Here is a 22,443-nt window from a genome sequence, read left to right as displayed (position 1 = left end):
AAGCAACCTTACTAAAAACACCCCATGAAAATGAAAGTCTGTATCTTGCCTTCAAAACAAAAATGGCAATACAAAATTTAACATTTGATGCATTTTTTTTCTTATTTGTTATTTTTAAATTAAAAAGAATTATTGTCCCGGCTTGGCTCTATGCCCCTGGACTCGGGCTCCCATGCCACCATGGCAGGTGCCGGCCTCAACATTTGATTCAGACCAAGAATTTCTTTCAGCAGATGCTATCTTGTTGGTTTAATTAACACAGGCACACCAGATGGATTTGCAGTAAACAGAAGAAACTTATGTTAGTCTTGCCTCAGTTTCATCATCTGGACTCAGTGTCTTCATGGATTTAGCAAAGGGATTTGGCCCAGTGTTTCTCAATGGAGGTGCTATTGGCCTTGTTGGATAAGACAACTCTTTGTGCAAGACAGTACATTTCAGGAAATCTGTGGTCCCCAGGCCCTGCCAGTAATATCTCCTAGTTGCTGTAGCAATCAAAAAACCCCTACAAAGTGATGGATAAATTTAGTATCTTGATTGTGGTGATGGTTCCACAGGTGGATATACACATGTGAAAAAGTAACAAATTGTATACTTTATTGTATGTCAAATAAACTTCAATAAATCAGTCAAATAATGCTTTCTCTCTTCAAGTATTTCCAAGCCCATGTGGGGATGAGGAAAGGGGTAGGTGGGCAGGACAGGCCCTGGTTGTAAGCATCCAAAACACTCTGCAGTCTCTGATGGCTCCAGAACTCAACGAGTCTATCTGGGTCATAGAACTAATTACTTGAGGTACCTGGAGATGTTTTAATTTATTGCTCTCTGAAGTTGCAGAATCCATTTCCCCTAGCAACCAAATGCTTTGTGTTTTTTTTTCTTATTTATATATTTTGAAGCTGCTCAAAGTTATTTTTAAATATCAAGTACATAATTTGTCCTGTGAATTATTTCATTCTGTAGATGGAAAAAGCCCTGGGCCTTTTTAAGATTTGAAAGAGGATATAAAAATCTCTTTTAACTGTCTGGCTCCATGATCTTCCAAAACGTGTTCCAAAATCTCAAAGTAAATAAGTAAGAAAATCATGATCATATCTTAATATTTTGACCCCAAATTCTGTGTTAGGATCAGAAGCTCAAGGTTGTAGATAGTTTTCATGCATTGACAGGATAAAGAAGAAGGAGGATGGTTTATAATGCTTGTACCATGTAAACAAGAACCTAAGGTGGCAAAGGGAGGCAAAATTTTTAAGAACTAACTGAACCAAGCATAGTTTTATTCATATAGTAAATTGGCTTATATAACATATATTAATTTTTATTATCTTTCATCTTTATAAGAACACTATTTGGTATAGGAAATAATTTGGCCCTAAGACATTAAGTCACTTAGCCCAAGGCTATCCAGCCAATAAATGGTAAAGCCAAGATTTTAACTTAGGGTTAGCTGGCCCCAAAGTTTTGTTTTTCTCTACATTGTGGCAATAAAGCATGGGAATGGTATTTCTGCTTTATTGAATCAGAACAAGTGTCCAGTTTTTATCTTAGAATTATAGACCTCAGTCTGCTTCTTTGTTCCCCTCAGAACCAGCCCTAATCTGTGGAAGTAGCAAAAATGGTTTAAAAGCTGGTGGTAAAAGTTTAAAATCTTTCCATATTCAAGAATAATTATACAGCTGAGGAATTTTTAAAGCCCCTGTATTTCTGTCTCTTCACTTGTCACACAGGAGTTCACCTTGATGTAAAGATCATTACGAAAACAGACTGCCCTTGGGTTTGAGCCACATGCACTTCAGGATTTATTTGGACAGCCAGGAAATACCCACCTTTTGGAAAAGAATTCCAAGAAACTGTGGCAAGGGTAAAACATTATCCTAAATGATAAACAAACATATATGTCAAAGGTTCATATAAAATATTGCCTCATATCATCACTCAATGTTACAGGTTTGACAAACTAATCAACTGCCTGCATTTCAAGGCATAGTAACATAAACTTATCCAAGAGTCCATCTTATACCAGGGATTCCCAACCCCTGGGCCGCAGACAGGTACCGGTCCATGGCTTGTTAGGAAACCAGAAGCACAGCAGGAGGTGAGCAGAGGGCAAGTGAGTATTAGGAGGTCAAGCTCCGCTTCCTGTCAGATCACTGGCGGCATGAGATTCTCATAGGAGCACAACCCCTATTGTGAACTGTGCATGCAAGGGATCTCAGTTGCTTGCTCCTTATGAGCATGTAATGCCTGATGATCTGAGATGGAATAGTTTCATCCCAAAACCATCCTCCTATTTCCACTGTCTGTGGAAAAATTGTCTTCCACAAAACTGGTCCCTGGTGCCAAAACGGTTAGGGACCACTGTCTTATACCATATGGGTCAGCATACAGTAGCCCATGGGACAGGCCCTGCTTACTGCCCGTTTTTGTAAATAGGGTTTAATTGGAATAAAGCCACATCCATTCATTTACACATTGTCTGCGGCTGCTATTCTACAATGGCAGCAGAGTTGAGTAATTGCTACAGAGAATGTATGGCCCACAGAGCTCGAAATACTGTCTGGCCCTTCATAGAAAAAGATTGCCAAGGCTGGGTGCAGTGGCTCACGCCTATAATCCCAGCACTTTGGGAGGCCGAGGTGGGAGGATCGCTTGAGCTCAGGAGTTTGAAAGCAGCCTGGTCAACATAGTGAGACCTCGTTTCTTTATATTTAATAAAAAGAAAAATAAAAAAGAAAAAGATTGCCAACTCCTGATCTATACAAACATTCTGTACCAGTTTTTATGTACTGGTGGGTAGAAGACAAAGATGCCAGCATAGTCTTCTTGGGAGAAAATGAGAGGCAACTGCTGCTGGGCAAGCTCATAATATGATGCCCCTTCAAATCAAAACTCTTTACGTCTTTGTTCAATGTGTATTTGGTGAGGATGGGGAGAAACTGATTTCCTATTAATAAAAGCCATATACCTCTTCCTTCAGTTCAAAATAAAGGATTTATTGCATGCACTAGATATTATACAATATTCTACTTTATTTGAAATTATCTTCAAGCACAGTTTTCCAGTATGGTAATAACTTCTTGGATGGTTTAATGTTTAGATAACCGATGATGTCACATGTTCCCAGTAAATGACATCCCAGAATGCACTATCCGGTTGGGGAATTTAAGCTGTCTTCAGAGGCTGACTTTTAAAGATTGGCTGTCAGCTGGTTGGTCTCTGAAGATGGTGCAGCCTCCTGTTATACAATGCAGTTCATGTGCACCCATCACAGAACTGCTCAGCAATGGAAGGTTGGCACCAGCAAGGAATGTGTCTTTTGTTTTGCTTTGTTTTGTTTTTCCATTCATGAGCACTATCTAATTTGGCAAAAAAAAAAAAAAAGAGGACCAGTTTCTGTCTCTCTCTCTAGTTATATAAAGAATTGTATGTGGAAACCAAGGGATCTCCACCTTGGCTGAATTGGCAGAGGCAATTAATAATACCTTAAGGCCGCTTTTACAGACTGCTGTGTACGAAGGTCCAACTTGAAGACTGGGTACCATCAGTGGTTTGTTACTGGATTGTAGTGGCATTCATCCAACTGTAGTGCCCCTTAAGCTTTCCTAATGTCTGTACATCAAGACAAAGCCCCCTTCATTTATCCCGTCACACAGAGGGTAAGGTCACGTTTGTTGAACAAAAGTGAGGGCATTTAGCATCCTTTAGCGAAACTGACCACTATCACCCAGGAATTGTGTAAGTACTAGTTTTGTCAAAAGTCCCCAGAGCCACTACTGATGGTTTGGTTACAATCTGAAATAAACGAAGCTCACTAAATGGAAAATGCTGCTCTAGAGACAACAAAGCTCTGAGTCTCAGCTCCAGAACGGGACCCCTTGTGTTGTCTTTGAGTTGCTAAATTAGTTTTACCCCATTGCTTACCACCGCATCTCTCAGTCCAGTGCCACCCAAACTAGCACTTGGTCATCAGGCTCTAAAACCTCATAAACAAAGCCGTGATGTTATTAGTACACACAGAGGAGAACACCAGCTGACCAAAGCTTCCGTAAGTGAAATTCTGCCCACCAGCCCCTGTGGTGTGAGGGCCTCATGTGGAAGTATTTGGGTATTTGGGCAGGGAGAAACCCCTGAAACTTGTAACTGAATCCTGAAAAGAAGGAATAGCAGAGGAACGTCAAGTCTAAGTTAAGCCATTCCTATCTGCTTGTGACTTTTCTCCTGATGTGAGTCTCATCTCCCCATCTTGTTTGTTCCTGATCAGTTTGGGCCATTATTTTCCCTCCCTGGACTTTGATTTATCTGCTAAATGGGGAATTCCAGATGGTGGCCAATGCTTCCTCAAACGTCAACATTGTGTAATTGTGAACATACGTTGCCATTAAGATATATGTATTTTTAGACTAAGACGAGCAGTAGCTTTGGCCTTAAAAATGAACTTGCCTCAGAAGAGGTGAATATCGGAATGCCAGAGCTGGTCTATGATTGAACTTTAACTGCTTCTTAGTGAATAAATGGGGAAGAGGACAGAGAAACTTCTGTTCTTTATTTGAAATTTCTTTCTCCTTTTTTGGAGCTAAAAATGCCCTTTTATGATGTGATAGGGATTGTAACGTGTGTTTGCTTAATTGTTTAGGTTCTTACTTGGCAAAATAAAGTTGGAAATCCAAGGATGAATTCCAAATTTTTGTTATCGAAATTTTACTGGCCCTTGGAATCCAAGCATCTAGAACCACTGCTTAAAACCCCATAGCTGAGATTTCCAAAGCTTCAACTTATGCCAAGACAGGAAAGTCAGTTGTTGGGTGGTTTTTTTTTTTATACCCTGCATAAGTGCATTGAAGAAATATAAGGTAAATCTTAAACTGTTAGGAGGTCTACTCTTTTTCTGACTTCATTTTTGCTAAGTCTGGATGCTGAGCACAATTACCCAACAGGTAACCCCAGTCTCAGGCAAGGAAAGCCTGCGGACGTCAGCAGGCAAATGTTGATTGCAATCCTTGTGTTTAAATGTTGGCAGTTCTGCCATGCTGGAAGTTGCTGAGCACTTGGTACCTGTGCTGTGGAGATTCCGTGGGGAACGTCTGTGGGCTGGCACCCACATCTATACACAGTAAATGTGCCCGCGTGGGGCCTCAGAGAACCAAGGTTGTTGCCTGCTGGCTGACCTTCACTGGACTTGCTGTTTTCTCTGCACTCATGCTCCCCTGACAAATATCCAGGCCCAGCAGGGGCCAGCGAGCTCATTAATTTGCATTTGCTTCACTAGAGCTTCATTCATGTCAAGCTGGTATTTGTTATTCATTGGAGCAGCTTAAATATGCGGAGGTAAACAAACCTTCTGCTGTGGTGCTGAGCACGGAAGGCTCTGTTTGGGGGAAGAGGGATCAGTTTATGGCTTTTAACCTCTAACTTTTAAAATTTATTTAATTTTGTGAATGATAATACATAGGAAGGTTTGTCCTGTTCTTAAAAGGAATACTGTGAAAAGTTCCTTTTGTCCCTGTGCCTTTTTTCAGTGTCCAACTCCAGTTATCACTGTTACTTGTGGCTTGTTTTTCCTTCAAGGATTTTTTATGAATATGCATGCCAAAAGAATATTTGTTTTCTTTTTTATACAAGTGGTGACATCCCATACACAGCATTCTGCATCATGTTTCATCCACTTAACAATTTATCGTAGAGATCTTGCCATGTCAGTACATAATAAGCACTCTTATTCTTTTCTTAATACCGCGTAAAATTCCATTGTGTAGTTGAATCATAATTAATTAGACGAGTCCTCTCCTGAAGACCATCCAGGTTGCCATAATGAGTAACCATGTTCACATATATTGTTTTGGACAAATGCTACTTTATCCATAGAACAACATAGGCATGTATTTGCTGGATCAAGGAGTTACATGTTTGTAATTTTGAAAGAAGTTGTGAAAATGTCCTTTATGGGAAAAAAAAATCTCAATTTACATTCCCACTAACAATATTTCAGAATACCAGTTCTTCTCAAGCTGTATCACAGTTGTGGATTTTCACCAGTCTTCCAGGTAAAATGTCTCTCAGTAACATTTATTTTATGAATGAGGTTGAGCATCTTATGTTTGAGTCATATCTTTTCATTTCTGTGAAGTGCCTGATCATATCCTCAGCTATTTTTTTAAGTTAACTTTTTGATCTTTTTTTTTTTTTTTCTGAGACAGGGTCTTGCTCTGTTGCCCAGGCTGGAGTGCAGTGACGCAATCTCGGCTCACTGCAGCTTCAACTTCCTGGGCTCAAGCGATCCTTCTGCCTCAGCCCACCAAGTAGCCGGGACTATAGGTGTGCACCACCATGCCCAGCAAATGTTTGTATTTTTCGTAGAGACAGGGTTTCACCATGTTGCCCTGGCTGGACTTTTTGGACTTTTATGCAGTTTATTGGAGCTCTTTATATTAGGAGATTAGCCCATTATATGTGATATGAGTTGTAAATATTTTCCCATTTTGTCATTTATTTTTCTTTTTAACTACATTTTCAACACATTCCTCATGTGAAGTGTTTGGCTCAGGGCTGTTTCCTATATAGCCTCAATCATCCAAATGTATTGATGGCTCCCTGCATTCAAAGTACTTTAACTTTCACCTTTTCATGTACTAAGCCACTTAATTTGTAGAGGTTCCGTACTGGGTCTGGTGAAACTCAGCTTGTAAATTACAGAGGCAACCGGAACCCAGGTCTCCCTGGACTATAAAATCCACCATCTTAACTACCACACAGTGTATCCAGTAGGACTTAAGAGAGTACAGCCCAATCTTAATATTAACCAAAGGAAAATAGAAGCCATAAAATAAAACCTCCTAGGAGAGAAAACGAACAGAGAGTTGTGATGTACTATGAACCTAATTTATAGAAGCCACTATATGAGAATTTTCCTTTCCATTCATACAAATACAGAGGTTCAAGATTGTGTAACCTCAGCAATTAATTGTTACTTCCTATGTGTTAGTTACACTGTGAAGCAACATCCATTCTGTATGATGCCTCCATTAAATATTATGCCCACTCCTTTTCATTTTCTCTGTTTACACAAATATATTTTCTTGATTGTCCCATGTAGGTAAGCCTGCCTCACAGTTGGCCCATACTTCTCCGTATCTTAATATGGCCCAAAGCTACCTAGATTTAATTCTTTTTCATGGAATGATTTAGTGGTTTTTTAAACCACCAAATACCTATTATTATTTCTGTATGCCTAGGGAAATAAAGGTTCCTGTTCTCTACCTGAAGCTGCTCTGCTGTGTGTACATGAGCATTCTTGTGTGTATGTGTGAACATGTGTTTGTGTGTCTGTCTCACTCCAGGGAAACCTAACACTATCATTTTTACACCATAACTGAATAAATCACAGTAGTCAGAGAGATGTGAATCTAAGGAAAATTTTTATAATGAATGGAAACTTCAGGGAAAGATGAATAATCCAAGGAGCTCAGAACTAACCCAAAACGAAAATAATAATAGTAAATGCAGCATCCTCTCTGATAAAATCTTGGGCCCAAAACTGCAAAAAAAATGAGAGAAACTCCATTTAAGTGGAACATGGGTGTTTTATCTTACCTCTTTGAATGTTGAAAGAAATCTGCTCCAATAGAATGAGTTCCTTTGTATGAGATAGAAGGTGAAAAAGAGAGAAGAAATTGGCAACGCTCTTAGCCCACTGAAAGCAGCCTGCTTCAGAACCTAAGGCATTGTGGTTATTTTTACTTGCTTGCAAAATTGAGTCACCAAGGATGTTATAGGTCTCTTTGAGCCTCTTTGCTTTTACCCTTTATTTCTATATAATCTACATTTATATTAATAAATTACCACATGCCATATACGTTCCAGAATCATTCCTTTTGACAGTCCCAGGGGATCGAATCCCCTCCTGAATCCCAAAATATAGAAAGAGAAAATGTTTGGATACAGCACCAGGGCATCATACATACTAAATATTCAACTATGCTTGCTTAGAGAAACAATAACCATTTAAATGAGCAGATGATTTGGGGGTCATCCTTACAATGTGACTGCTCTTCTCTCAGGCAGTCTTAGTCCCTGTGTCACTCTCCTAGTGTGTAGCCTTGCTGCTGCCTGAGTGTAATCCTGCCTTTCAAGATAACCATTTATTATATGGTGCTAACCCCTAACAACACAAGCCAGCTCCGTCGTCTGGTACTCAGCAAAAAAAAACCAAAAAAACAAAACAGTCATCAGTAATCATGCAGGAGGAAAAACTAGTTGCATTGGATATATTGAATAGATACTTCCTAAATAGTTTTCAAGGGCAACCTGTGACTATGCTGAATTTCTGCCTTACACATTGATTTTCTAATCTAATTTCCATGTAAAAATCACATCTTCTCTATTAGCATTATGTTGAAGACTCATTCTTTCACTCAACAAATACTTATTGAGTGTCTGCTATGTGCCAGGCATTGATGCAAGAATCTGATTGATCTCAGCAACTTAAACTGTAGTAGATCCAAAGTGTTTATTCTGTGCTGAAAGTCTTTGTCATTTGCCCAGTCCTTTTTGTGTGGTATCCATAAAAAGCAGACCATGATAAACTTGCGTAGGCTCTCAATGTCCCACCTAGAATGTAGATCAAAGGGATCTTGAACCTTTACATAAAATTCTATTGCATTGTTCTAATTTTTCTAAAAATTTTAAGAATGAAAACACTGAAAAATTTAAGAATGAGTGGCTTAGGTGGTTTGACTGAGCTCATGTATTAGGTAATACTGTATGGAGTCAAAGAATAAAAAGGTTGAGACTGATAAACATCAACATTTAGGCCAGTGGATCCCTCAATGGATCTGACTAGTAAAAAGTACAGAAGGGGATTCAGCTGTATGGATAATGTTTTATGTCTTAAGCAGCATTTTGGATTCATTGATATGAACTGGTTTATTCTTTGTACATTTTATGTATCATAAGTATTGTGTATAATTTTTCAAAATGAACCCAGAAAAAGGAAAAGAAGACAATGATATAGTGGGGAATGAAAATCAGGTTTTAAATGTTTTAAATATGTAAGGTCTCTTTTTTTTTAAAGTGTAAATAAAAGAGTTCAGATTGAGGTCCTGTTCCATGTGATGGTTATCTCTGTTGGTAGGATGTTTTTAGAATTAATTTCACTTATCCCTGGTTAACAATGTTTGCCAAATATCCAAAATTCGTGGTTTAAAAAAATGCATTTTTGAAATTGCTGCACACTCTAAGGCCTAGATCTTTTACCCAAAGCATTACAATGTCATTATACTGGTGATAATGGAGTGATCTTCCCAGGAAGAAAGCACAAAAAGATAAATGAATTTTCAGTCATGTGACGCTGATTGACAGGGAATGCCTGCATGGAGTGACCCTCACTAACTAGCATCTGTTTCTACCTGGTGATCATTGGCCTTTATGACATGAACTTTGAGAAACCCACTCTCAGGGGATGATTTTTCTAGAGGTAACATTGGCTCAGGACTAATAGAGCTAGAATTTGCAGTCAAAATGATCCTTGCTAATGTGTTCTTTCTTTCTCTCTCTTTTTAATATTTTGACTTCAGCGAAGGAAGCAATCTGACCCCAGCACATCACTACCCAGACTTTAGATTTAAGACATATGCTCCATTAGCATTCCGATATTTCAGAGAACTTTTTGGTATCAAGCCTGATGATTACTTGGTAAGAACCTGTCATTTTTCCTCCTTCTATAGAAATGTGTGATGTAAACATTTGTCTCATAGCAACAGCAACAAGTGGCTTGTGTCTCTCATTTTATAAAGCTCTGGGGCATAGTAAAAGTTCCAAGTTTTATAATGATTATAAACTTAGCTTCAAGAAATGTTGATGTGACTGTGTAGCTTTTACTGATAACTGCAAAATCTGCGATGGTAATTGATATTTAAATAACTATAATATCAGTTGTGACTTCAGATAATTATTCTAACAGATATGTTATAATTAGTTCTAAATACTCCTGTGAATTTTGCTGATTAGATTCTATTCAAAAGCCTTTTTATGTTAATTGCCTTATTTGTACCATTCCTCTCAACTACCTTGGCCCACAACCATTTCACCTTGACCTACAAATTTGAATAAACATTTTAAAGAATCTGGATAGTTTTGTTCTCAAGATCTCTTCAGGCAGACTTTTTAAACATATTTTTATTTGATACAAGGGCATGTTTTATCCTCAGATTTGTCCGTGCTCTTCATCTGCCTTCTGGCACACAAGAGGTACAGACACAACAGCCTTTTTGTGAGAGGTAGTCTGATGTGACCTCAGAGTTTTACCTCATTCCTGTTCAAGGAGCCAGGAACTTTCTGTTGCAAGTGAAAAAATGGTTTGTTTCATAATTTGATCACTGTTAACACCCTGGGGCTCTTCGAAATTGGTTTCCAAAAGACTGTAAGAAGAATGCCGTCAAATATTTATTGTTCATCCCATTCTGAATGATCTTAATAAGACTTGAGCCAGATCCTGGGATAGTGCTTTTCAGAGGAAGTATGGCAACACGTGTAACAAAGAGTATATAATATGCATCTTATAATTTGGATAAGATGTAAATAATTAAAAGTTGATTCTACTCTGTGCTGATGAAGACTCTCTTATGTCTCCTCCGAATCTTGTAAAAGAAAAAAGAAAATCTGTGAATGATCTTCTTTATTTGGTCCGTAAGAAAATCATATGACTTCTGCATAATGAAGCAATACTGCTTTCTCAAGGCACATCAGTAAGTCTCCAAAGAATAGTAAGGGCAAGGTAGAAAGTCCCTGGCATCCTGCTGCCCTTAAATGTATATACTGCTCTCTTTCTCTTACCACTCCCCTTTAATTGAAGCCTCAGGTGCCTCTACCCGTCACTACCAATGCAAGTATACAAGCACACACATTTGTTCTCTCTGTGTCTGTGTGTGTGTGTGTGTGTGTGTTAGAGAACATCCTTTGGTTTCTAGCCATTCTGTAATTTTTTTTTTTTTTTTTTTTTTTTTTTTTGAGACGGAGTCTTGCTCTGCCGCCCAGGCTGGAGTGCAGTGGCCGGCTCTCAGCTCACTGCAAGCTCCGCCTCCCGGGTTCACGCCATTCTCCTGTCTCAGCCTCCCGAGTAGCTGGGACTACAGGCGCCCGCCTCGTCGCCCGGCTAGTTTTTTTTTGTATTTTGTAGTAGAGACGGGGTTTCACCGTATTAGCCAGGATGGTCTCGATCTCCTGACCTCGTGATCCGCCCGTCTCGGCCTCCCAAAGTGCTGGGATTACAGGCTTGAGCCACCGCGCCCGGCCGCCATTCTGTAATTACTGAAGGTTGTCATCATTCAGGAAATGTGTTTGAGATGGGGTTTACAATGTGGTTATACTGGTGATAATGGAGTGATGTGTTTGAGATGGGGTTTACAATGTGATTATACTGGTGATATACCCCCAATGGGGTTTCGATATTATATTATGGAAAACAAGGTAGATCTCTCATCTTCTGCCACACACTCAAATTTAATGGATTCTCTTTCTGAATTTCCTTGAACTTCTCACCAGCTGAAGAGATGCCTAAAAACGTTTCACACTGCTGATCCAGTCAATATGACCAGATGGATGCCTGTCTTTAGCCCTCCCATATCCATTGCCCCAAAGGCTGGACGTCCATTCTTTCATTCATTCAGACCTCACAAATTTGCTTTCTTTGGGGAAGAGCCTTTTCTGAACAACTTCCCACACAGCCTACCCAAGTTTCCTAATGAGTCTTTAAGCTGGAAAAATTATTTTCATAATGTGGTTAGAGTATTTACAAAGGAGCATAAGAATCTAGCTCATCACTTCTCAAGAGAGAAGTCCTTGTGCCTGTAGCCAGCAAAACATAAATTAATCAATCAGTGGGCACTTTGAACACCTATTATATCTAAAACACTTTGCTAATAGTGGTAGGGAAATTCAAAAAACTACAAGTCACGACACACAAATAACTTAAAATCAAACTGGAATACTAATTTGTCTATGTAGAAAACCAATCAACTCTACCAGGCAATAAATGTAAAAACTGAAGCAAAACATGAAATACTCTAGGGTTGAGATAGAGGTCTTTCTCTTTGTTGGGGTGATGATTAGGAGGTCTTCTTATGAGTATGGTGTGGTTTTAACCATGCCTTAAAAATTACAAGGGATTTTAAAAGGTAGAAAAGAGATGGATGCTCAGGGGTGAAGGGTTGGAACAGGCACTGTAGAACCAGAGATGTGGATGTATTCAGTTTTCAGAAGGACATTTAGTGGACCAATATGGCTGGAGGGAAGAGTTTTTATCAGGAACATTATTAACATTAACAGATAGGTCCAGGCAACTCAAATAAACAAGCTTCTAAATTATAGAAAACTAAGGAAATATAAAGATTGACTAAATATTTGACGGTATTGAGAAATAACTTTTTTGGTGGGATGATAATATGGTGGTTCTGTTTTAAAAGGAGAATCGTTGTCTTTTAGAGGATACGCTGAAATATCTATGGATAAAATTGTTTGATATCTGGGATGTACTTCAACAGAATCTGAGGAGTTGGTCAAAGCATACAAAATTTGAATTAGACAGCCAGGCACAGTGGCTCATACCTGTAATCCCAGCACTTCAGGAGGCTGAGGTGGGAAGATCACTTGAGGTCAGGAGTTCGAGCCAACGTGGTGAAACGCTAAAACTACAAAAATTAGCTGGGTGTGGCGGCATGTGCCTGTAATCCCAGCTACTCGGGAGGCTGAGGCAGGAGAATCACTTGAACCTGGAAGGCGGAGGTTGCAGTGAGCCAAGTTCAGACCTTTGCACTCCAGCCTGGGTAACAGAGCAAGACTCCATCTCAAAAAAATAAGAAGAAAAATAAATAAATAACAAAATTTGAATTAGAGAGGAGGAATAAATGTGGGAGATCGATTCTACATGGTCACTATAGATAATAATAATATATACTTGAAAATGGCTGAGAGAGTAGATTTTAAAGATAAATGCTTGGCCGGGCGCGGTGGCTCAAGCCTGTAATCCCAGCACTTTGGGAGGCCGAGACGGGCGGATCACGAGGTCAGTAGTTCAAGACCATCCTGGCAAACACAGTGAAACCCCGTCTCTACTAAAAAATACAAAAACTAGCCGGGCGAGGTGGCGGCGCCTGTAGTCCCAGCTACTTGGAAGGCTGAGGCAGGAGAATGGCCTAAACCCGGGAGGCGGAGCTTGCAGTGAGCTGAGATCCGGCCTGGGCGACAGAGCAAGACTCCGTCTCAAAAAAAAAAAAAAAAAAAAAAAAAAAAACCTAAAGATAAATGCTTGAGGTGATGGATATCCCAATTACTCTTATTTGATCATTACACATTGTGTATAGGTATCAAAATATCACATATACCTCCAAAATATGTTCAACTATTATATATCATTTTTTTTTAAAAAAAAGAAAAAGTTCCCAGCACAAAAAAAGTGATGAATATGTGAGGTGAAGAATATGTTAATTAACTTGACTGAGCCATTCCATAATTGTATACACACATCAAAACATCATGTTGTATACCATAAAAATACACAATTTTATTTATCAATTCAAAAATTAATCGGAAGGATTATATACTCTAAATGGGTGCATTGAATGCTTTCTGACTTATATCTCACTATAACTGTTAAAAATAAATAAATTGAATGCCCCCAGCCCCAAAAGAAAAATCTGAGGGAAGTAAGGCAGCAGTGTGGTTGGAGGTCTAGAAGAAACAAGATTGGCCATGAGTTGATCATTGATTGACCATGAATGAGTTGACCATTCATGAGTTGACACTGGAAATAGATACATGAGTGTTAATTTCACAATTCTTTTCACTTTTATGTATGTAAATATAACTTAAAAGGTAGAGAGAGGCCAAGTGCGGTGACTCATGCCTGTAATCCCAGCACTTTGGGAGGCCGAGGCAGATGGATCACCTGAGGTCAGGAGTTCAAGACCAGCCTTGCCAGCATGCCGAAATCCCACCTCTACCAAAAATACAAAAAGTTAGCTGGGCATGATGGCATGAGCCTGTAGTCCCAGCTACGTGGTTAGCTGAGGCAGGAGAATCACTTGAACCCCAGAGGCAAAGGGTGAAGTGAGCTAAGATTGCACCACTGCACTCTAGCCTGGGTGGCAGAGCAAGACTGCATCTGAAAGACACACACACACACACACGCACACACACACGATGGGGGAAAGATAGAGCCAGGTACGTAAGTGTGTTTTTGTTTGATTCCATTTGTCCACCTCCCTCATTCACCATGTACATGGTTCAGTAACTAGACACAGTTCTGGGGCTTGCAAGAAACAGAAGAAAGGCAGTGGCCCTAGCTAAACATTACTACCTGGTCCCCAACAGCTGCTGCCACCCACCTGTGCCTGCACTGGGGACACCTGTAGCACGAGACCGAGGCAGTTCCCCAACAAACCTTGGAGTCTCTGGAAGCTCACCTCCAAACCGCTCTATCTGGGGCTGCACCTAATGATCTGGAGTGTGATTGATGAGGAAAGGGTCGTTTGCATGACACAGCATGCTTGAGTGTCAGGTATAATAACCTTCAGTGACTTTTTAGCTCAATCCTTCATTTTACAGATAAGGAATCTGAAGCTGGGATCAGCAAAGGGAGATGCCCAAGGTTACGCACACTGGTGGGGACAGAGCCTAGACCAAACAGTGGTCTCCCCATCCTTCCCCAAGAGCTTGAAGACCCTTCACCAGCTGGCCTCATGCTTCCCATATTTGATGAGAATCACAGACCTCTTACCAAATATGTACTCAAGCCAGCCTCTCCCTAGCCCATTGACCTGTGATTGTCCATTCTGAAGAATACAGCCGAAAGAAGTCAAACACCTTTAACAAAACACATTTTGGAAGAGTTTAGCTAAAGGAAAGCACAGAAATAGGAAATAAGACATTGCTTGAAAAACCCTGTGAAGAAACAAAGGATACAGTGCCAATCACAAAGTGCATCATGGTGGCTGGCAAACTGGGGCTACTCAAACCCACACTTGTGAAGATATAGTGATGTAAGTTGGGGGTGTGGGAACAATCTCTAGCCATTGGTAACTCCATACTTAGGTGTAATATTGAATACCTGCGATTTGTGTGTATTTCTACTTAGTTTTTTGCTGTTGCATCTGGATTCCTGCCTGAATTATTCTGTTTATGTTCTCAGTCCCATTAAAATTTACCCTGTGCATACTGATAACAAGTTTCATGTTGAAACATGCATAATTTGGATTGTGAGACAGTATGGTGAAGGGGCTTCTGCACACACAGCGGTGCAAACTTTCCTTCTTCCTTGTTTTTTCCTAGACAAACACCTCCCAAGGCAAAGCCACATGGCCCCAGAGCATTCCCATCTCTGCTTGGGCAATCAGCCATGGGTTCTTTCCTTCTCCATCATGTGCCTGGTTTTTCAAAAATCCAGTAGAACTTACATGAGTCTTTTCAGGCTCACCTGCGCCAATAAGAAAGCCAGCAGAGTGAATATTTCATACTATCAGGGGAAGAAATGGCACATAAAATTATCTCCGCCACATGGGGCAAGTTTACATTGTTAATTTACATTGGCAGGGCCCAGCTGGGTTGTGCTTTGCTTTTTCTTTTTCTCCAGTGGGTATAGCAGGGAGACCCTGCAGGAAATAGAAGCAAGAGCATGAATACATTAGAACAGCTTGCACAGATGACAAGTGCCTGGAAGGTGCATAAAACCCAGGAGCACACATGGGGGCTTTTGATCATGACTAATTAAAATGTTCCCATCTCTCCTCTTCATTTGCTCTTAAGAGGCAATGTTGCAAAGAAGGTGGCTTAGAAGAGAATGTAGTAACCGAGTTGTAGAGTGAGAAACCATAGAGTTCTACAGCATAATGGTGGTACTCCTGTTCAGTATCATAATCACAGTTTATTGCACATTGATACTGGGCTATGAATAGCCCCCAAAGGGTTATTAAAGTGGATCAAAACAATTTATTATTTCATTCATGTTATATATAAATGACATAATAAAAGAATGTTTGACAGTGTAGTAACCAATGAAATAGCCTTCATATTATGTCACTGCATTTTTTTTTAATGTCACTGCTTATAGAAGAATTGGAGACTTTAATTGGGAGCAGATGTTTAGGTCTGAATCCAGTTTTTTCTAGACACCACTTTCTGGATCACCCCCCTAATTTCTCTATTTGCAGCCTCTAATTGCTGCATCCTTTGTTGTTTTCATATTTTCACAACATAAACTCCTACCCATAAGGAAGTTCTGCGTCAGGGATTCAAATGCCATGGAACAAAGAAGCCAAGTTCCTAAAGAGAGTCTAGGGTCTGCCTTCACTTTTTATGAGAGCTTGGAGTCCACACCTTTATATTCTAGGGTCCCAAATTCGTGAGTAAATGAGAAACCCAACATTTTCTTGCTTCACTCGGAATGCTTTAGTGTCTCTTTGGATCGCCCTGAAGTCATGGGCAGTGGGCTGAGAACCTCAGTGCATCCTAGGGTGGCGTCAGCTCTTCCTTACCTGCCTGTGCAATGAGTATATTGTAGGCCGTGTGCTTCTCTCACCTGTGTGTGATCATGTCATAAAATTAACAACAGCAATACGTGGTCAGTCTTTGCCAAGGATTTCAAAAGCATTCACTTTTAAAACTTCCAGTAACTTTCCAGTAGATATTATTACCTTTATTTTTAGAAATGAGACTTCTGAAACTCCAAGATGCTAAATTCCTTACTCAGGATCACGTAACTAGCAACTGGTACAAATCTCACGCCCTTTTCACGAGTCACTCTTCCACAAGAACACTTTGTCTGCACACATGGCTGGGCAAGCGCTCTCTGATTCCTCTTGGTTTTTATGGCGTCCTGTCTGCAGTCTGATAGCTATTTCTGTTTTCCTAACTTATCCTCAACTCATCTGTAGGCTTAGGCTCTAATGCTGTTTAGTAAGAGATTGTTGAGAAGCAAGGCTAACAGAATGAAGGGGAAGTGGAAGATGAAAGTTGCCAATGACTTAGGAAGCCAGCAAACACTTGCTTCTTTCTTTTCTTGGATAATTTTGTTTCCTTTATCCTCAGTATTTTCAAAGCAAAATAACGTAAAAGGTGATATCTAGAAACTACCTTTTAATCATGTTTCTGCTAGTTTCTCTCTCCTTCCTCTCACTTTTTCTTTCACGCTCCCTCCTTTCAGGTTTTTCTATGATAGGGACTTAAGTATTCACAAGCTCAGAACAAAACTTTTGGGATTTTTTAGCCTTGATGTTTTTTCAGATGCCTACATCCTCAAGATATGGCTGTTTATATTACAAAGCTGTAGTAATCAAAACAGCATGGTACTAGTATAAAAACAGACACATTGACCAATGGAATAGGATAGAGAGTCCAGAAATAAACACACACACACACACACACATCTGTAGTCAATTGACTTTTGACAAAAGTGGCAAGCACATACAATGGGGAAAGGATGGTCTCTTCAAGAAGTGGTGTTGGGAAAACTGGCCATCCACATTCAGAAGAATGAAATTGAACCCTTACCTCACATCATAAACAAGAATCATGTCAAAATGGATTAAAGTCTTAAATGGAAGGCCAGAAACTGTAAAACTACTTGAAGAACACATAGGGAAAAACTACTGCACAATATTGATTTGGGCAGTGATTTCCTAAATGTGACCCCAAAAGCACAGGCAAAAAAGTAAAAATAGATCAAAGGGATTGCATCAAACTAAAAAGCTTCTGCACTGCAAAGGAAACAGCAGAGTGAAGAGACAATCTACAGATTGGGAAAAAATATTTGCAAATAATGCATCAGGTAAGGGGTTAATATCCAAAATAAATAAGGAACTCAAACTACTCAATAACAAGAAAACTAATAACACTATTTAAAAATGAGCAAAGGACCTAAATATACATTTCTCAAAATATATATATGTGTATGTGTGTGTGTGTGTGTGTGTATACACACAGGCCAAGCATGTTGGCTCACCCTTGTAGTCCCAGCACTTTGGGAGGCTGTGGCAGGTGGATTGCTTAAGCCCAGAAATTTGAGACCAGCCTGGTCAACATGGCAAAACCCCATCTCTACAAAAATACAAAAAAGTATTCAGGCATGGTGGCACATGCGTGTAGTCCCAGCTACTCAGGAGGCTGAGGTGAGAGGATCACCAGAGCCTGGAGAGGTCAAGGCTACAATGAGCCGTGATCAGGCCACTGAACTTTAGCCTGGGTGACAGAGAGAGACCTTGTCTTTTTTTTAAAAAAGACATACAGATGGCCAATAGATACATAAAAAAAGTTCAACGTTCTTAATCATGAGAGAAAACCACAATGAGATATCACCTCACACCTGTTAGAATGGTTATTATCAAAAAAGATAAAAGATAACAAGTGTTTGATGAGGAGGTGGAGAAAGGGAACTCTCATAACTGTTGGTAGAAATGTAAATTCATATAGCCATTTTATTTTTTTTTTTTTTTTTTTTTTTTTTTTTTTTTTTTTTTTTTTTTTTGAGACGGAGTCTCGCGCTGTCACCCAGGCTGGAGTGCTGTGGCCGGATCTCAGCTCACTGCAACTCCGCCTCCCGGGTTCACGCCATTCTCCTGCCTCAGCCTCCCGAGTAGCTGGGACTACAGGCGCCGCCACCTCGCCCGGCTAGTTTTTTGTAGTTTTTAGTAGAGACGGGGTTTCACCGTGTTAGTCGGATGGTCTCGATCTCCTGACCTCGTGATCCGCCCGTCTCGGCCTCCCAAAGTGCTAGGATTACAGGCTTGAGCCACCGCGCCCGGCCTCATATAGCCATTTTAGAAAACAGTAGGGAGGTTCCTCAAATAGCTAAAAATAGAGCTACCATATGATCCAACAATCCCACCACTGGGTATCTATCCAAGGCAACGGAAATCAGTACCGTGAAGAGATGTCTGCACTCCCATGTTCTCTGCAGCATTCTTCACAATGGGAAAGATGGAAACAACATAAATGCCCAGTAAAGGATAAATGGATTTTTTAATATGATATATATACACAATGGAATACTGTTTGGCCTTTAAAAACAACACAATTCTGTCATTTAGAACAGCATGGATGATCGTAGAGGACAATGTGCTAACTGATATGAGCCAGGCACGGAAAGATAAATATCGCATGATCTCACTTACTTGTGGAATCTAGAAAAATTGAACTCATCGAAGTAGAGGAGAATGGTGATTACTAGAGGCTGAGGTGGTAGGACGTGGATAGAGAACAAGGAAAATGCTGGCGAATGTATACAAAGTCTGTTAGATGGAAGAAATCAGTTCTGGTGATCTATTGTATAGCAAGGTGACTATAGTTAATAATAATGTATATCTTTCTAAATTAATTTTTTAAAGTGGATTTTAAATATTCTCACCATAAAGAAGTGTGTGTGGTGATGCATATGTTAGCTATCCTGATTTGATCATTCTACAGTGTATTCATGATCGAAAAACATCACATACCCGATACATGTATACAATTATTATATCTCATAGAAAAACAAATACTACATGTTCTCACTTCTAAGTGGGAGCTAAGCTATGGGTATGCAAAGACATGCTGAGTGGTATAATGGACATTGAAGACTTAGAAGAGGCAGGGTGGGCAGGGGGTGGAGAATGACAAACTGCCTGTTGGGTACAACATCCACTACTCAGGTGATGGGTGCACTAAAATCCCAGGCTCCACCACTATGCAATTAATCCATGTAACTGGAAACCACTTGTACCCCTAAAGCTATTGAAATAAAAAAAAATTGAAATTAAACAAATCATTGTTTGTCAATCAAAAATTTAAAAATAGAAAAATTTAAAGATGATGTGGTTCTTTAAGCTCCTGCTTCTGCCAGGCTGGGTCTATCTCCAACCTGCATGGCCTCTTTACCTTTTTCTCTGCCACCCAGTGTTTCTCTAGTCAATGATGTGGATTATTAGTTAATAAACACTGAGTTTAATAAAACCAAAAACAGACCTCTTTGCTGGTTTTTAGCATTTTTTGGTGATATTTGCAGCCATACAATTGTTGGTGGAGTTCAGCCATCTGACAGAAATTTCTTGAGTACCTACCATGTATGTAGGCACCTACCATGTTCGAAGGCACAGGTCTTGGAACTGTATCACAGTGTGAGATAGTCACAGTTTCTGCTGCACAGAGTTTTACAATCTCTGCAATTCGGGGAAAAGGAAATAGGCAATTGCAGGATTTTGTGGTGACTTCTGTGATGAGAATATCCAGGGCCAGGAAGCAATTGATCTTTTATCCATGGAACCAGGAAGAGTTTTCCAGAGCAAGTGCTGTCTCAGCAGGCAATGAAAGCTGAAGCTGTGGCAGCAGCTTATGAATTATGCTCCCTGCATCTTCCCTTTTCCTTCTACAGTGGTTTCCTAACCCAACAGAGAGGTCCTCTGCTCCAGACCCTCCAATGGCTTTTCAGCTCCCTTAGAGAAAAGAACAAAGTCCTTCCAGTGGCCTATAGCACTGGATGTGGTCTGTCCCCCTGACCTCTCTGGCTCCATCCCTTTCAGGGCTCCTCCTCGCCCTGTCTGCTCCAGCCACTGGCCTCCTGTTGTGCCTTGAACCCACCATGTCTCAGGCCTTTGCATTTGCTCTTCCCTCTGCCTGAAGTGCCCGTTCCCCAGATAGCCATGTGGCTTGCTGCCTGGTTTCAACCCCTGCTCCAATGCCACCTTTGCAAGGAGGCCTTCAGTGACCACCCTATTTGGAATTTACTGCAACCCATTCCTCACTCTTTGCTGGTGTTCTCTGCTGCTTTTTCCATGATCCATTTTTTTCTCTCTTGCACTTACCACATTCTGATGTGTAACGTATTTACTTGTTTACTGTCTGTTTCCTCCTACTGGGATATAAGCTTTATGAATGCCTGGGACATAGCAGATGCTCAATAGCTATTTTTTAAATGCCGATTAAATACAACAATGAGTGGTAGGCAGGTGAAAGTAGAAGGGAGGTTGTCGCAGGCACAGGAAAACGCAAAAGCCTGGGAATTGAGAGTATGCAGCACTTTTAAGAACCATCATTCTGAGCAAACTATCACAAGGACAGAAAAGCAAACACCGCATGTTCTCGCTCATAGGTGGGAATTGAACAATGAGAACACTTGGACACAGGATGGGGAACATCACACACCGGGGCCTGTCATGGGGAGAGGGTAGGGGGGAGGGATAGCATTAGGAGATATACCTAATGTAAATGACGAGTTAATGGGTGCAGCACACCAACATGGCACATGTATACATATGTAACAAACCTGCACGTTGTGCACATGTACCCTAGAACTTAAAGTATAATAAATAAATAAATTTTTTAAAAACTGAAAAAAAAAGAACATGAGAAGTTAGTCTCTGTGGCTAGAGCTAAAGTTGAAGGAGGAAATCATGAGAGAGAAGGCTGGGGAGGAGGCTGGGTCATTCATGGCCTTGAAAGCTCTGTTAAGAACCATTGATTTTTAGGTCTCACAAATAAGTGAGAACGTGCAATGTTTGTCTTTCTGCAAAAGATGTGAAAGCCCAGAAAAACATGAACAGATTTGCATTTCAGAAAGATGCCTAGTTTCCTGGTGAATGTACTGGAGGGGATGAGAGTGGAAAATTAAGACCAGAAGCTTGCTGTAACAATTCAGACATGAAATGATGAAACCTTTGAACTTAGGGTGTTGGCAGAAGTAAGCAAGCAGCATCAACAGTCTGGATAGGAAAGATGGGAAAATGTGATGAGTCACAGATGATGCCCTAGTTTCTGGTTTGGGGAACAAGGCAAATAATGCTTCCATTCTCTAAGGGAAAAGAGGGAAAAGGCAGAGAACAGAGAGCAGATGATCTAGGGTCACCATGTGCAGTTGTGCAGGCTGTGCACTGCTCAAGCTCTCCTACCTGGCCGAGGGGAAGGAGTGGAGACTGGAATCCAGCCGTTCTTTTTTTTTTTTTTTTTTTTTTTTTGAGTGGAGTCTCGCTCTGTCGCCCAGGCTGGAGTGCAATGGTGCAATTTCAGCTCACTGCAACCTCCACCTCCCAGGTTCAAGCGATTCTCCTGCCTCAGCCTCCCAAGTTGCCAGGACTACAGGCGCATGCCACCACTCCAGGCTAATTTTTTGTATTTTTTTGTAGAGACAGGGTTTCACCATGTTAGCTAGGATGGTCTTGATCTCCTGACCTCATCATCCACCCGCCTCAGCCTCCCAAAGTGCTGGGATTACAGGCATGAGCCACCACGCCCGGCCCCAGCCTTTCTTCTACTCACCAACTTTGTATCCTGGCCCAGAGCTGCATCTCTCTAATTACCACAAAGGCACCATATGGGCTAACCACAGCCTTGAGATTAACTTGATTGTGAATTTCTTGCATATAAATTGTTTGTGGTATAACCAAAATAGAAATGTCTATTAAAGTGTTAGATGAACAGGTCTTGAGCCCT

At 40.4% G+C, this 22,443-nt stretch overlaps 1 protein-coding gene across 5 annotated transcripts in view; it reads left to right on the top strand.

The window, feature by feature from the left end:
• PIP5K1B (phosphatidylinositol-4-phosphate 5-kinase type 1 beta) overlaps positions 1 to 22,443 on the top strand; it is a 310,533-nt gene that overhangs the window by 164,182 nt on the left and 123,908 nt on the right. For all 5 annotated transcript variants that reach the window (XM_033237154.1, XM_033237155.1, XM_033237156.1 and 2 more), the window contains one exon: positions 9,570 to 9,687. In XM_033237154.1, coding sequence (XP_033093045.1) covers positions 9,570 to 9,687 — 118 coding nt within the window. The remainder of the gene's footprint in view (positions 1 to 9,569; positions 9,688 to 22,443) is intronic.

Source organism: Trachypithecus francoisi, unplaced genomic scaffold, assembly GCF_009764315.1.
Source record: "Trachypithecus francoisi isolate TF-2019V2 unplaced genomic scaffold, Tfra_2.0 Lachesis_group16, whole genome shotgun sequence".
Taxonomy (NCBI): Eukaryota; Metazoa; Chordata; class Mammalia; order Primates; family Cercopithecidae; genus Trachypithecus; species Trachypithecus francoisi.
The sequence above is the reverse complement of the archived record's forward strand: the minus strand, read 5'-3'. Positions and strand labels throughout refer to the sequence as shown.